The sequence below is a fragment of the Scomber japonicus genome, chromosome 10, assembly GCF_027409825.1.
Source record: "Scomber japonicus isolate fScoJap1 chromosome 10, fScoJap1.pri, whole genome shotgun sequence".
Lineage (NCBI taxonomy): Eukaryota > Metazoa > Chordata > Actinopteri > Scombriformes > Scombridae > Scomber > Scomber japonicus.
The window spans coordinates 30,344,705-30,359,145 of NC_070587.1; the positions used below are offsets into that span (position 1 = coordinate 30,344,705).

The following is a 14,441-nucleotide window of genomic DNA, read 5'->3' on the forward strand; positions in this document are numbered from 1 at the left end:
TATAATTTCCTTACTTGAGTTAGTGTTTCACAATGTGAGTTGCCTAAGTTGGCAAAAATCAAGGAACCTGCTTAGTTTCACTGTGAGAAACATTTTAAAGTGTTAAAACGTGAAGAAAACAGTCTCCCAAGAAAAAAGACTAAATCAACATCCTTTTTTTTTGCCGTAACAAGCAGCTTGAACAAGTCATTCTTTTGGTCGGTCCCAAATATCTCAGAAACTAATTTTTTTTACTGCACACGTGCCATTGTGAGACAAAACTATAAAGGCTACGACGACGGTTACTTTTGTCTTTTCGGTGTGACTTATGTGATGGGATAAAGCAGCCGTGCTATGGCGGCCGCATTACTGTTCGTATCTCCATGACATCCAAACAGAGCGCGCGCCAGACTGGCTTTTGGCTGCCTCATCTGATCACAATGCCGAGCCAGATGATTACATGGTAACAGTCACATTGGAAAGACATGTGTATCCACTGTCTGAGCCTGATAGCTGCAGTGTGAATTTAGCTCGATTGGTAAAAGCGTTGAATTTCCATGCCAGAAATCCCACGGTGTAATCCCAAATGAGTTGATGGAGCACTACCATTTCTCTCAGGCATGCTAGCTGGTCTGGTCTTCAAAGCGCTGAGCTTATCAGGAATTACGTGCTTGTTTGAGTATTATTTACAGAAGCATACACTCTATTGCAGGCTGCTTCAACCCCCCCCCCCCACACACACACACATCTTTTAGCTTCATAGTAAACACACGTCTTGATGCAACTCAACAGCAACCAAACTAAGACTGAAGACAGATTGGCAGACTTCCCAGCCTTTAAAAATAATACGAGGATATACTCAGCTGGCTCTTGCCCTGGGCTGCAAACAGGAGTGTGTGTACATGGATTGTCAGGACAGCAAAGGGAAAGGAAATAAGAAGTGTGACTGTGGACATTTTGGAGCTTTGTGTGTGTGTGTGTTTGTTTTGACACTTCCTATCACCACTAAAGCAGACGTCCCACTCCTGTTTAAAAAAAAAAAAAAAAAAAATCTGTTTGTTACATGTTACAATCATGCAGCGTATCAAGAGAGAACAGGAGCAAAAAGGGAGTCAAGAATTAAAGCAACATGAGCAGAGAGAGAGAGAGAGAGAGAGAGAGAGAGAGAGAGAGAGAGAGAGAGAGAGAGAGAGAGAGAGAGAGAGAGAGAGAGAGAGAGAGAGAGAGAGAGAGAGAGAGAGAGAGAGAGAGAGAGAGAGAAGAAGAAGAAGAAGAAGTGGCATTTCAAATTCCCGTTTGGCTGAGCTGCAGCAGATGACCTCGTGTTTTTTTGTTTGCCGAAATGTGACCGAAGGCTGAGATGAAAGGAAGCCTCCCAATCCCCCAAAACGTGGTCTCAGTGTCAGTCAACACTAGAGACCTCTTTAAAAGTCAGGCAGCAGCCCATCACAGATTTGGTATGCAAGCAAATATTCACATACATCTTTCCAAAACCCGCCCTCCCCTCCTCCCCCCGAAGCCGAAGCCTGCAACCAGCGTCGATAAGGGAACGTAAAGATCAGAAGAACTCGCTGCGATCATGGTTCCTAACTCCCTTATACACACATTATTTTGGTGTCATTCAAGATGCATAACAAACAAAAAAACAAAAAAAACCCCAAACATACTATACAGAATACAAAGTGCATTAACTCACCCCATCCAACCCTTTTTGCCCAATGACACACACCTACTGTGATGCATCTCGGAAACACCGGAAAACCAAGACATGAGGGGGAGGCGGTAGAGCAAGAGTGCGCAGAGGGGGGCAGAGCTGTGCGTGGTGAGAGGGCAGAAAAAGGCGGGCGACCTCGCACTAGAAGAGAGGGGGGGCCGCTTAAACCTCCTTTCCCTCCCACCCCCCCGCCCCACCCACATACAAGCAAATGGAGTTTCAAACTTATACAACTCTGCCCGATATGTTAAAGCCAAGTGGTGCCTGGGGGATGAAAACGGGGGGGAAGGGAGAAGAAGAAGGGAGGGGTGGACATATTGGGAACATGGGCGAGGAGGAGGAGGAGGAGGAGGAAGAGGAGGAGGAAGGACGTTTGCCGGGAGCCCCAGGGAGTGAGGGTGCTTCTGAGACGATGAAGGCTAGCCGGCTAGCTTGCTGGTCACCAAGGAGGACTTCCTCTGCGGCAGGTCTTGTGGCGTGGGAATGTGATCGCCTGTCACCAGGTTCTTGTCGGGCCCCGCCACAGGAAGCTGCTTGTTCTTCATCTTGGCTTTGGCCATGTTGTAGTCGCCCGAGTCGAAGTACTTTTGCTGTGAAATGGTAAAAAGGAGAAAGAGGAAAAAGTGATTTCTATTGAGCAAAAACAAATAAGCGGTTTTCATCAAGAGACATTGTGGATTTCAAATAAAAACAATACTCAACACTAAAATGCCCAGATCTACTATGTAAAGACTTATCTGCTCCCTCAGCTGTTCCACCTGTTCATACTGGCCTTCAAAATAAAATCCTAATATAAGAAATGAAAGACAAACTCCTCCGTCTGCCAAAGTTAATAAGAGTCTTCAGAAGTGTCAATAAGGCTTGTTTCATGTTTTTTTGCATCAGGCACAACAAACACCTGAAAAACTGCAGCTGGCACACAGATCCAGCATGTGCATCTTTGACCCTGTTCAGCGCTAAATACCAAACTCAAACCACTTACCGAGATTGCCTCTGTAGTGTAAACATTAATGTGTCCTGATGGCCAAGAATGTAACAGGAAAATACGTCATCAGTGTTTCCCACAACATATTGAGAGACTATTGAGAGGCTTTTCCACTACAGTTCCAACACTACTCAGCTTGACTCTACTCTGTTTTGTATGCTTTTCCATTAGGGACAGTACCCGGTACTAGAGCTGGGCCATATGGACAAAATCAAATAACATAATATTTTAGACCAAATACCTCCATATCGTTATTATAACAATATTATAGAGATGACTGTTGATGCTTTAACTAAATATTTACACTATGAAATGTTTGATAAATAATCATCAGTAATGTGGATATAATGAGAAAGTGGGTAAAAGGTAAAGAACAGCTAGAACAGTCTGTTAAGTTCAGAAAATTACATATTTTACTGTAATGCAGCTTTAAAACCAGGAAAAGACAACTCTGATGATATATCACGATTTCGATAATTTCAATATATTGCCCAGCTCTACCTGGTACCTGCTACTTTTTTAGTATCTGCTCTGCTGAGGTTCCAAGCGAGCCCAGCTGATACTAAAAATGTGCTGGCCACTGATTGGTCAGAAGAGTCATTAGCCCCCTGACACAAGAATCAAACCCGGCATTTTTAAATACCATTGGAGGGGAAATGAATTAAGCCGAATGTACAAGAAATGCAGCAGTTTAATAAAAATCGTTTAAATAATTGTGATTTCAATTTTGACCCAAATAATCGTGATTATGATTTTTTTCCACAATCAAGCAGCCCTAGATAGTACCTGGTACCTGCTACTTTTTTAGTATCTGCTCTGCTGGGGTTCCAAGCGAGCCGAGCCGATACTAAATGTGACGTCATCAGACTGCCGGCCACTGATTGGTCAGAAGCCGTCCCACACAAGAATCAAACCTGGCATTTTTAAATACCGGCAACAGTGTTACAACCATACGGCTCAATGTTGTTGCTTTGTGTGAGACAGAAAGCCTCATACAGCAACAAGTACACCATCACCTCCATGTCCTCCATTGTTTATGTGTTTGTGTCGCCTATAAAACGAAGTCACAGCAGTTTGGTGCAGCATTGCTATGATGACCCCACCCACATTGAGGAGGAACTATGAAGTACTGGAAAAGATCGTTCCTGGTACCAAACCGAACCGAGTAGAGCCGAGTAGTGCAAGAAAAGTGCCATTAAGCTCAATATAAAGTCCATTTAGCATTTAGCCTAGACTTAAACTCTGGTGCTCGTCTAGATTGATGTAATAACTGTGAGCTGTGACGTAAACAGCTGCTCAGCTCGAGACACATAACGGAGAACAAGTGTGAACAGCAAATGTGTCTCAGCTGTCCACTTGTGATCGGATCGAGACGCTTGTTAAGGACGGGTGTAAAACAGGGTCTTTTATAAAAAGATAAGGAGAAGAGGAGGAAAGTACCCAACACCAACACAAAATGAAAGTGAATTGTTTTATAGTCATTTTGTTCTTTCCATTTTATTGTATTTGTTTTGATGTGACTTTTTTTTAACATTATTTTATTATCATTCTGTAGCTTTTATTTCTTGTCTTTTTTTAACCTAGTTTTAGTCCAGCTTTTATTAAACTTAATCTTTTATTTTGTATTTTTTATCTATTTTAACCTTTTTTATACCCGTAACTTTCAATAAACCCTTTCTCTTTTTCTCTCTTATTCTACTTAATTATTTATTATTTATTTATTTTATTAACATCTTTTTACTAAAGCATTTTGCTAAGTGTCTTTTATATGTTATCTTTTAACCTTTTCTTTTTATTTTATTTTCTACTCTGTAGCACTTTGAGATTGCTGAAATGTAAAGTGCATTTTCTCTTGCGTGCATTGGTCTCAATTTCTTCCTTTTAATTTGATTTTTGTCTTTTTATTCCCTTTCTTTATGTTGTCACTTGTTCTGTCTTATTATCAGCTTATCAACCAACTAACTGTAAAGCACATTGAACTACACTAGCTTATATGAAAGGTGCTATATAAATAAAAAATAAGAGTTTGACTGATCAGATCCTTTCTTCACTATATTCTACTTCTGTATATTTCTCTTATATATGAGTGAACATTTGTGTGTGAATGTGAAAGATAGTTTGGCTGCGCTGGTGAAAGGCGACTCTCTGAACTCTGACATCCTGCAGCAACCAGATGCACAAACGATGAGTACGCACCAAAGTTTCCCACACATCTAAAAACAGCGTGTGCACACCTCTCACATTCAGACCAGACATGTGTGCAGACATGTTTCACCAGAGCCAGACGTGACTTAGATCAAAAAAAAAAAAGGTGGAGACGGAAAAACAAGGTGAAAGAGAAGACCTGAATATAATGAAACATTGTTTGTTTGTAAGGTGATAAACAAATGTGAAAGCTGAGTGATTGTTATGTGGTCTAGACAGCAGCCTGTAAAACTTAAAAGGAGCATTCATAAACTTAGTATGGAGGAGAGATGATCTACAGGTTTCTCTTTAGTCCAATCAAGTTGCTGTATTTTAAATTTACGCTCTTTTTAGTTTAAAATTCCCTATTATAATAATATATATGTGTGTGTGTTGATATACTCAGCTCACATGAACAAGACAAGATTTTAATTTTGAATTTTTTTTCAAAATAAATGTCACTTCAGTTCAACTTTCTAATCTATCTATAAATTGATAATTTGGGTATTTATGGAAAGAACAACCATAAATACCAAAATTATATACAATCACAAATACCAAAAAATTAATTACGAAGAACGGAAACGAATGGAAACTATTCTAAGTATATAAATACAAATGAAATAATGAATCAAATGATCAAAACGTTTTAACATATCAATAATAAAGAACATATAAATAAAAGTAAATTGCACAAATCTTATCACACACATCCACAAGACTATGCCTTTTCAACTAACCACCACCATAGTGCTGGGCGGTATACCGGTTCACACTGGATACAGGTGTATATTTTCATTATGATATGAATTTTTAATGTACCGCCATACAGGAGTATTTCAGTGTTGCACGTCTTTCTGCTCAACAAACAGCAGAAGATGTTTGCCTGCCGAGCGGGTTACCATGACGATAGTTCACGCATCACATCCTGGTTTTTAATAATTAGTCAGTAAACTCAGCATCGTCTGACGCAGGCTGGAAACTCTGCACTTTTATTTACAGTTAAAACATTTCACGTGTGTTTCAGCTTCTGTCAAACTAACGGTGCTGCGGCGGCTTCCTGTCTAAGCTTTCAAAATAAAACTTTTGTTATTGTGCGCTTCTCATTATTATTAACAAACAAAGTTGGGGCTGTAAATTACGGGAGATTCCCGGGAGAAAAATGGGAGAGCCGCGGGAGATGAGTCTAAAATACGGGAGAAACGGGAATGCTGGCAGCTCTGATGTTACTAATATTCACTCATCATGACAGTAAAATAGTCCATCCTAAGTCAAACTACTGCAGTAGAGTAGTAGTTCCTCTCTCAACCAGTAGATTCCAGAAGATTTTGTGAACAGCTGATTATGCATGAAAAAAAAATATCGTCATATACCGTGAAACCGCTTTTATTTTGAAAAATACCGTGATATACCTTTTTGGTCATACCACCTAGCACTACACCACCACCTCAAAAACCAAAAGGTGTAAAAGAAACCCAGACACTTTTTACATCCTCTCTCTCTGCTCGCTGATGTTCATTCAGGGAGTTATCTTGTGATAGAAGAGCTTCAGCCTGCCTCGTCTACTCCTACTCCTAGTCAGTGATTTCCCAGAATGACTTTCAATATAATCTCTGGTGGCACAACTTCTCTGTAGCATCTACGCAGTTGTTGTAGGAGGAGAGAGAGCAACAGTTTTTTTCCAGCGTGGGAAAAAGTGAGAGAGCGAGAGAATGACGCCTTTGTGTGTGTGTGTGTGTGTGTGTGTGTGTGTGTGTGATCTGCCCTGCTGTTCAAACTACTAATAAAAATATATTCCATCCAACAGGCTGCTACAGATGTGGATGTGTTGGTTTCATGGGGCAGGAGAGAAAATGATTGTTTTCCTTTCCTTCGATGGATTCAGCTTGTCAAGATTGTTGACTGATGAAGAAAATGGCAGCTCTACATACAAGCTGCTGCTCTGTGAGGAACCTCATACTTTCCTACTACTCGTACTAACTCTGACGTCATTTGAAGTATGTAGTGTGTTTCAACTGTAGTATGTGATTTAGAGTATGTGAGAAGTTCCTGGATGGTTTACTAGATTCTCCAGAAATGCAGAGTGTGCATCAAGAGCTGACTACTCACACTCAAATTACCCAAGATGCAACGCAACTTCTGAAAAAAACCCAAAATACAAACATCAGTTAGCTACAGCGCGGGTATGTTCGCTTCCTGTTTTCAAAATAAGCACCAATTCTATCGTTATGGTTTTCTTAATAGTAAAAGGCAACAGGTGTTTTATTTTATGAAAATGACAGGAAGTGTGTTACTCGATACGCCTAACTTGAGTGGCTCGAGTTATTTGGACAAATTAGCGTCACATTGTGGATCTAAAGGGCTACTTTACTTTCTTCCTAAAAAGGTTAGAAATGTGGATAAAGTGGTTTATTTACAGAGTTAGTGCTAAAATAAAATCAGCTTCAGCCTGATGATTTCAGCTCGGGTAGAAACCAAATGCATTGTGGTTATTGTGTAGTTTACTTGTGTAAACGGTCTGCTTACTATCTGGTCCTTTAGTGTGTAGGATGGAAGTATGTAGTATAGAAGTATGTAGTATGAGGTTTCGAACACAGCCGTCTATCAAGTGACGATGATGCATTAAACTGACCACAGCATAGAAATCAGCAGCTCAATATAGTTAAAAATACTTCAATATTTAAAAACCTCACACCAACTCCTGTATGAGCAGCTAAGTGTCAAGAATGACAGGTTTCAATTATGTCTTTGATAGAGCTGCAACGACTGTTTTTCTTTGTCACATATGACAGTAAACTGTATTATATATATATAACTGTACTATATTTGGGTTTTGAGCAGTTAAATGAATAAAGTGATCAACATGTATAAGTTATTCTTAAGTCTTTTAAGCAAAATGCCTCAAATTTCCTCCATTAAATCTTCTTATTTCTGGAGCTCCAACGATTCCTCAAGCTACAGAAAATTAGTCGGCACCTATTTATTTTGAATAGAGGAATGTTAAATAGCCATTTAGTGCTTTTTTGAGGGGGAAAACGCCTGAATATCTGAATATCTGATGCTTTTCTGTGTCGTACATGATAATAAACTGATTGATTTTGGGCTGGGTTTTTTTGGACATTTGATCACCAGTTGCAGTCCAACTAATCGCGGCCACCTACCCCTTTCTGTAGTCTCTTCATGAGGAAGTCTGAGCCTCCAGGTTTCTGGCCCAGGCTGGGATACTTCGCCTTCAGCTTGGCCTCCTCCGCCTTCACCGGGTTTGCATTCTTCTCCTGGGAGTCCTGCAGAGACAAGAAGAGACGCACATAAATACTCAGGAGGACGATTCAAAAAGTCTCAGCTGAAACATGCTCAGAGACCTTTTCAGATTAAGCACAACTGGAACAGCTGGTTTATGTGACAGGTTGTCATTTATAGTTCAACCTTACGACTCAGAAAAAATGTTGCTGCTTCTACAAAACAAACACTAAGAATTCCTGCAGTAAAGTAAAGTCTGCGTGCAGCACAGAGTCGGCTTCACTCTTCAAAAACAGTCAAACTCATGAAAAGCTCTGCTGTGTAAGGGGCTACAAACGATGACAATGAACCTGATCCTTGGTGACGGTATGAGTCACAGCATGAACTTCAGTCTCTCAGAGGCTGTAATTTGTGCAAGCTTTGGTAAGAGCAGAGAGCCAAATCTAATTCAACCTCTGTGGACATTTCTTTCTTTTTTTTTTAAGAGCTCAAAACACACATTTACTGCAAAGCTTTCAGTTAATCTGTGTTTTATCTTATATTTTACACTTGTTTTTATTTTGTTTCCCCTTTTAAATGTATTTTAATTTATTTGTATATGTTTCAATGTTTCTATGATTTAAATGTATTTTATTTTTAACCCATGCTATTTATTTTAACTTGCTGTACTTGTTTGCCTTTGTTTTAATTGATTTAAATGTAAAGCACTTTGAGCTGCATTTTAAGTATAAATAAAGTTATTATTATTATTTTTAGTTATTAATGAAGTGGCACAACATCAGTTAAAGCTAAAACTAGCAGGAATAAACTCTGACCCTCAGAAGTCTACAAGTCCTCTTCAGTAAATCATTTCATGTGTTCAACTATTGCTGCAATGTGAGAAAAAGAAAATCCACATTTAAAAACATTTAAGCACAATTTGAGGTCACATAACCCTGAGAGTTTCCTTTAAGCCTGACCTTAAACCAGAGCGTGGTTAATTGTTGAATTACACGTTGGCACATGCTGCCCTTTTCAGTTCATGTGGACATAACAAACCTTGTTTTCTGCTTCCTTTCGGGGTCATGCTGCCATAAATAACAACGTTTACAGTAAATCTCATGATCCCCTGTTTTCTGTTGTGAATTCATTAGTTATTATTATGTGTTGTTTTTTTTGCGGAGAGAAAAATCAGAGAATTACGGTTAAGAAACGATTACTTCACAACACTTTCCAGGTCTTACGACACCAAGGAGGGGTTATGGGGATTTTGTGTGTAGACAATAAGAGCATTGTGTGTATATATATGTTGCTGCTCCTGACCAGGGTTATTATAGTTCACCAAAACTAAGACTAAAACTAGCAATGAAAAAATAATTTAGTTGAACTGAAATTAAAATAAAAAATACAATTAAAAAATAACCCCAAAAACTAAATAAAAACTACAATGAACAATGTAAAACTAACTAAAACTAAATTGAATATACTTGTAGTATGACCTACTGATAGATGAGAGTAAATGTATAGTGATGAGGACCTATGGGAACATTTGTGGGATAAAACTAAAAAGGGAAAATCCCACAAATTTGAAAAGTTCATCTTCGTGGTTAAAGCATGAAATTAAAAAGGACTTGATGATAAACCATATTTTCAGCTTCTACAAGTCAAGGCTTTCTCTTAATACCTGAAAAACTAAGATTAAATAAAAACTAAATTGAAGCTACTAAATCACTTGTTGAATGAACTAAAACTAAACTGAAATAAAAAAGCAAACTGAAAAACTAAAGAAAATTTTAAAACTATAATAACCTTGCTGCTGACTAACACTTCCAACCAAACTGGTCCAACAAGAGTCATTAGAGTACATGTCAGGTGGATATTAAGGTCAGTAATGTAGGTTAGCAGGACACACCTTGTTTGTGTAGTGTGAATCATGGGGTTTGACGGTTGGCATGGTAACGGTAGCTAAGGAAACAGTCAGAGCACGCACACACGGAAAAAATCATAATCACGATTATTTGGGTCAAAATTTAAATCGCGATTATTAAAACGATTTTAACTTTAGAAACATGCTGCATTTATTGTCCATTTGGTTTAAATAATTTTCTCTCCCAGCAGCAGCCTTTTATCTGCTGCTTAACGCAACACACAGCAGAAAATGTGCAGAGATATTAGAGCTGAGTGAGTTACCATGACGATAGTTCACCCATCACTTCCAGGTTTTTAATAATTAGTCAGTAAACTCAGCATCGTCTGACGCAGGCTGGAAACTCTGCACTTTTACTTACAGTTAAAACATTTCACGTGTGTTTCAGCTTCTGTTAAACTAACGGTGCTGCAGCGGCTTCCTGTCTAAGCTTTTCAAAATAAAACCTTTGTTATTGAGCGCTATCTCATTATTATTAAAAATCGTTTCCCCTCGATTTTATTACTTTTGAGATCGTTTGACCCCTAAATCGTAATCATTGTCAAATTTCGATTAATTGAGCAGCCTTGACACACACACACACACACACACACACACACACACACACACACACACACACACACACACACACACACACACACACACGCAGGACAACAGATCAACTCCACCGGCTTTTTTTCTTCTGCACTCACTTCACGTCTACCTGAAGCAAACAGCACACGAGATAGGGCACTCAGCCTGCAAAAGCTTGCTGGGCCAGGGATAAAATGTGACTCAGGACACAGAAGCCGATGAACAGATTCCCTCAGGAGGAGGAGGAGGAGGAGGAGGAGAGGGAGGGAGGGAGGAGGGAGGGGGGGCGGACGTGTGGCACTGAGTGTGCTGATTCACTTGGGCCCATGACGAGAAATTTATGAGCTACTATATTCGGCCCCCGATGCAGAGAAACTGCAGAATCAAACATCACGGACTTTGAGCGGCCCTCTAAAACTGTTTAAACTGTTGTGCTGTGAAATCCCCCGTTGAGTTAGGGCTGGATGATGTATAGTTATTGTGTTTATATCTAGATATGAACCTGAAAGATATTTATATCGTAAAAAGCAACGATATAGACGATATCAAATGTCAGTCCAAAGACTTCATTTTCACTGTTGTTACATTTAAAATATTGTTAAAGCATTGTTTGCAAAGTAGAGGCTGCAGAAAAATGTTATATATTATTATTATTATTATTATGCTAAATTTTCACTGTTGCTAAACTATAAATTTCAAACAACAGTCGTATTGAATGCGAGATATCTGGCTTTAATATCCAGATACTGTTATTTCCCCATATCTTGCAGCCCTACTTTGAGTATCTTTAAAGATTGACTTATTTCTTCTACACGATTGAACGATATAGATCCTGTATCTGCTTGTTCTGGTGAGTCACTGAATCTGTATCTCAACTAAAGCTGATAAAAGACTCAACTATCACTATTCAAGTTAAATATTCCCACAAATCGTCATCACATGTACAAACTTTACGATGGGGGTTTGAGCAGTGGGTGTGAGATACAGATATTTTCATTATAGATTAAGCTGCTCGATTAAACGTTTAGTTGCTTGGTCCATAAGTCGATCACCATTTTCCTAAAGCCAGCTATGATGTCCTCAAATGTCTCATTTAGTCCACAATACAAAGTTATTCAGTTTACTGTCACAGTAGACTAAACAAACAGGGAAACATTCACATTGGAGAGGCTGGAATCAGAGACTATTTTTTCCCTTAAATCAATTATCAAAATAGTTGGCGATTAATATAAAAGAGTGGGCAACTAATTGATTAATCATAGCAGTGTTGTTAAAGCACCATTCACTGCAGTATGTGTGCATGTTCATGTTCAAGCATAGTCACAAACAGGTTAGACAACAGAGGCCTGGACTTTGTGAATCTCAACCTGCTGAGCAGCCATAGTTGGATTATACATATATTAATCTATTGACTATCTTTACATTTATCATAAAACAGTAACAACTATACAAAGCTGCTACTGAAGCAGACTTCTCCCCAAATTCTCTCTATAAGAAATACTTGAGAACACCAACAGACAATAGCCTCAGTTTGCCTGTAATATCAGTATTTTACACCATTATTCATTTCAACCGTGCAATATATATGTATTTATATTTATATTTATACTTTAAAGTCCATGCAATAACAATAACTCAGCTATATCATCACTCACCATCATTATTACTCTGGTACATAATAGTAAAAATATAGTAAATAAGTAATAACATTATCTTCTTATAGCTTGTGTACTTGCTTATTATTTATTATTATTTATTGTTTGTACTGATGCTGCATGTGGGATTAATAAAGGAATATCTTATTCTGCCTTTAAAGCACTGACACAGTGTGATGAACATCAGCTGCACTGTTGCTCATATTTAAGAGGATATTGTTATTTATATTAAAACCAGTTTTGTTGATACTGTGACATTTCCTGTTTATTATACTCCTAACTTTGCCTTGCTGCTTGTAATGCTATTTCAGCAGGGTTAGAAGGCAGAAACACATTTGAAGGCCCTTCAAAGTTGACGAAAACAAAGCATTCCCAGTATGTGTGCATGTTCATGTTTAAGCACAGACACCAACAGGTTTGTCAACTTTGTAAATCTCAACCTGCTTGCCAACGTTGAATAATGTAGTTATTACTCATTGATTATCATTAAGGTGGATTTCTCATATGAAACAGTAACAACTTGTATATTTAAATGAACTTATATAAAGCTGCTATTGACCCAAATTCTCTCTAAAGTACTCCAGCTCCAGTTTACATTAATAGCAGCTTTCTTACAATATATTTATATTTATATCTGTATTTATTATTTTTCACATCGCAAACTGTTTATCCTGTGCAATGTTATTTGTATTCTGGTCACTTTACTTTTAGTACTTATTTTTACTTCTGGTGCTTGTTTTAGCTTGGTTGACTTAACCCTTGTTTGTTTATTTATTGTATATGTGTATGTTTAAGGATTTCTGTTTGTTGTGGATACCCATTTTTTTCTTTTCTGTAGTGTATATTAATATTACACATCTCTCTGCTTCTGTTTAGCTGCTGTTACATTTCCCCATTGTGGGATTAATAAAGTACAATCTAATCTAATCTAATCTTCTTTGTTGTGATAATTTATTGTGCTCCTATCCTTGCTACTTGTGATGCCATTCAAGCAGTAGAAACAAATTGTGCAGGCTCTTCCAAGTTGACAAAGATATTGCAGTATTTGTCACCTGCTTTATTTTTTTGGGGTGGTGGATAATGCATTATTGAGTGTTGAAGCATGAGCACATCCTTGCTGTTGTTATGGCAGGGTGAGTGTGTGTGAGTGTGAGTGTGTGTGTGTGTGTGTGTGTGTGGAAATGCGGAAGCTCTGTCACTTCACTGCAGTTGTTGTCACTGTGAGGACAAGAGCAGGGAGTCTGAGCCTTATAAGTGGCATCCAGAGCTAAGACAGTGTTTTATTGTAGCATTGCAGGTTGTTTTCATGCTTCAGAGAGCATGCATGGGAAGTTATGTCTTTATCTGGAGGCTGTGGGCCCTCTGTGGCACATTTTGACAGACCAATGAGGCCCTTGCTGTTGAGCACTCCTCAGCCAATGACACAATGCAAAAGAGAGGAGCACAAAACAAAGTCTCTGTAAGGTAGTACAGCTATGATAAAGCAATATATTTAACACATGCATGAGCTGCTTATGGTGTTTAAAGTCTTCCAGTGCTCCTCCTATCCTCCTCCTGTCTAGCTGCACTGCTGAGCATAACACTGCAAAACACTTCCACTTGTGCTAGCTGATGGTTAGCCACCTTACAGCTACAGCTACAGCTAAGTTAGCCAACAACATTAAAAACCCACCTGCTTTTCGTCCTCGTAGTCCACCTGAGTGTCCGAGTCCAGGTTTTCTGACGACATTGTGTGTGAGTGTGATGCACAGACGGGTGCCCCTGTTGGCCCCAGAGAGCTCAGACAGATTAATGTATATATATATGTATACAAAGGCACCGACTAATGTACCTGTGCTGAGTCTAATCCTTCCTTTTTCTGAACACGACTGCTCCCCAACAAAAATGGCGTAACGAGATGTGACATCACCGCTAAGGGGGGAGGAGGGGCGTGTTCGAACGCGTGACTGACGTGTACAGTAACCAATAGCGGAGTAGGAACGGTTAACGACGAGCCAATGGGATGTCAGTGAAGGCGCAGCTCTCTCCGTGATTGACAGCTCCGTTTGCCCAATGATTTGACAAAATGGAGACTTGGGGCCCACACTGCATCAACATAAATCACTTCAATAACATAAACAGGTGTATAATCGATACAACATGCTGGTTAAAATTTACTATTCAATGTGTTAAATTGATTATTGAACACACCACGTGTAAACAGCC

The 14,441-nt window shown here is 38.9% G+C and overlaps 1 protein-coding gene across 1 annotated transcript; it reads right to left on the reverse strand.

Annotated features, from left to right (window-relative positions):
• Positions 1 to 1,504: 1,504 nt before the first annotated feature.
• ensab (endosulfine alpha b) lies at positions 1,505 to 14,089 on the reverse strand. The gene is made up of 3 exons (XM_053326302.1): positions 13,909 to 14,089; positions 8,024 to 8,146; positions 1,505 to 2,283 (listed from the first exon to the last, which is right to left on the reverse strand). The coding sequence occupies exons 1-3, from the start codon at positions 13,963 to 13,965 to the stop codon at positions 2,113 to 2,115; spliced, it is 351 nt and encodes a 116-aa protein (XP_053182277.1). The 5' UTR covers positions 13,966 to 14,089; the 3' UTR covers positions 1,505 to 2,112.
• Between the last annotated feature and the right edge of the window lie 352 nt (positions 14,090 to 14,441).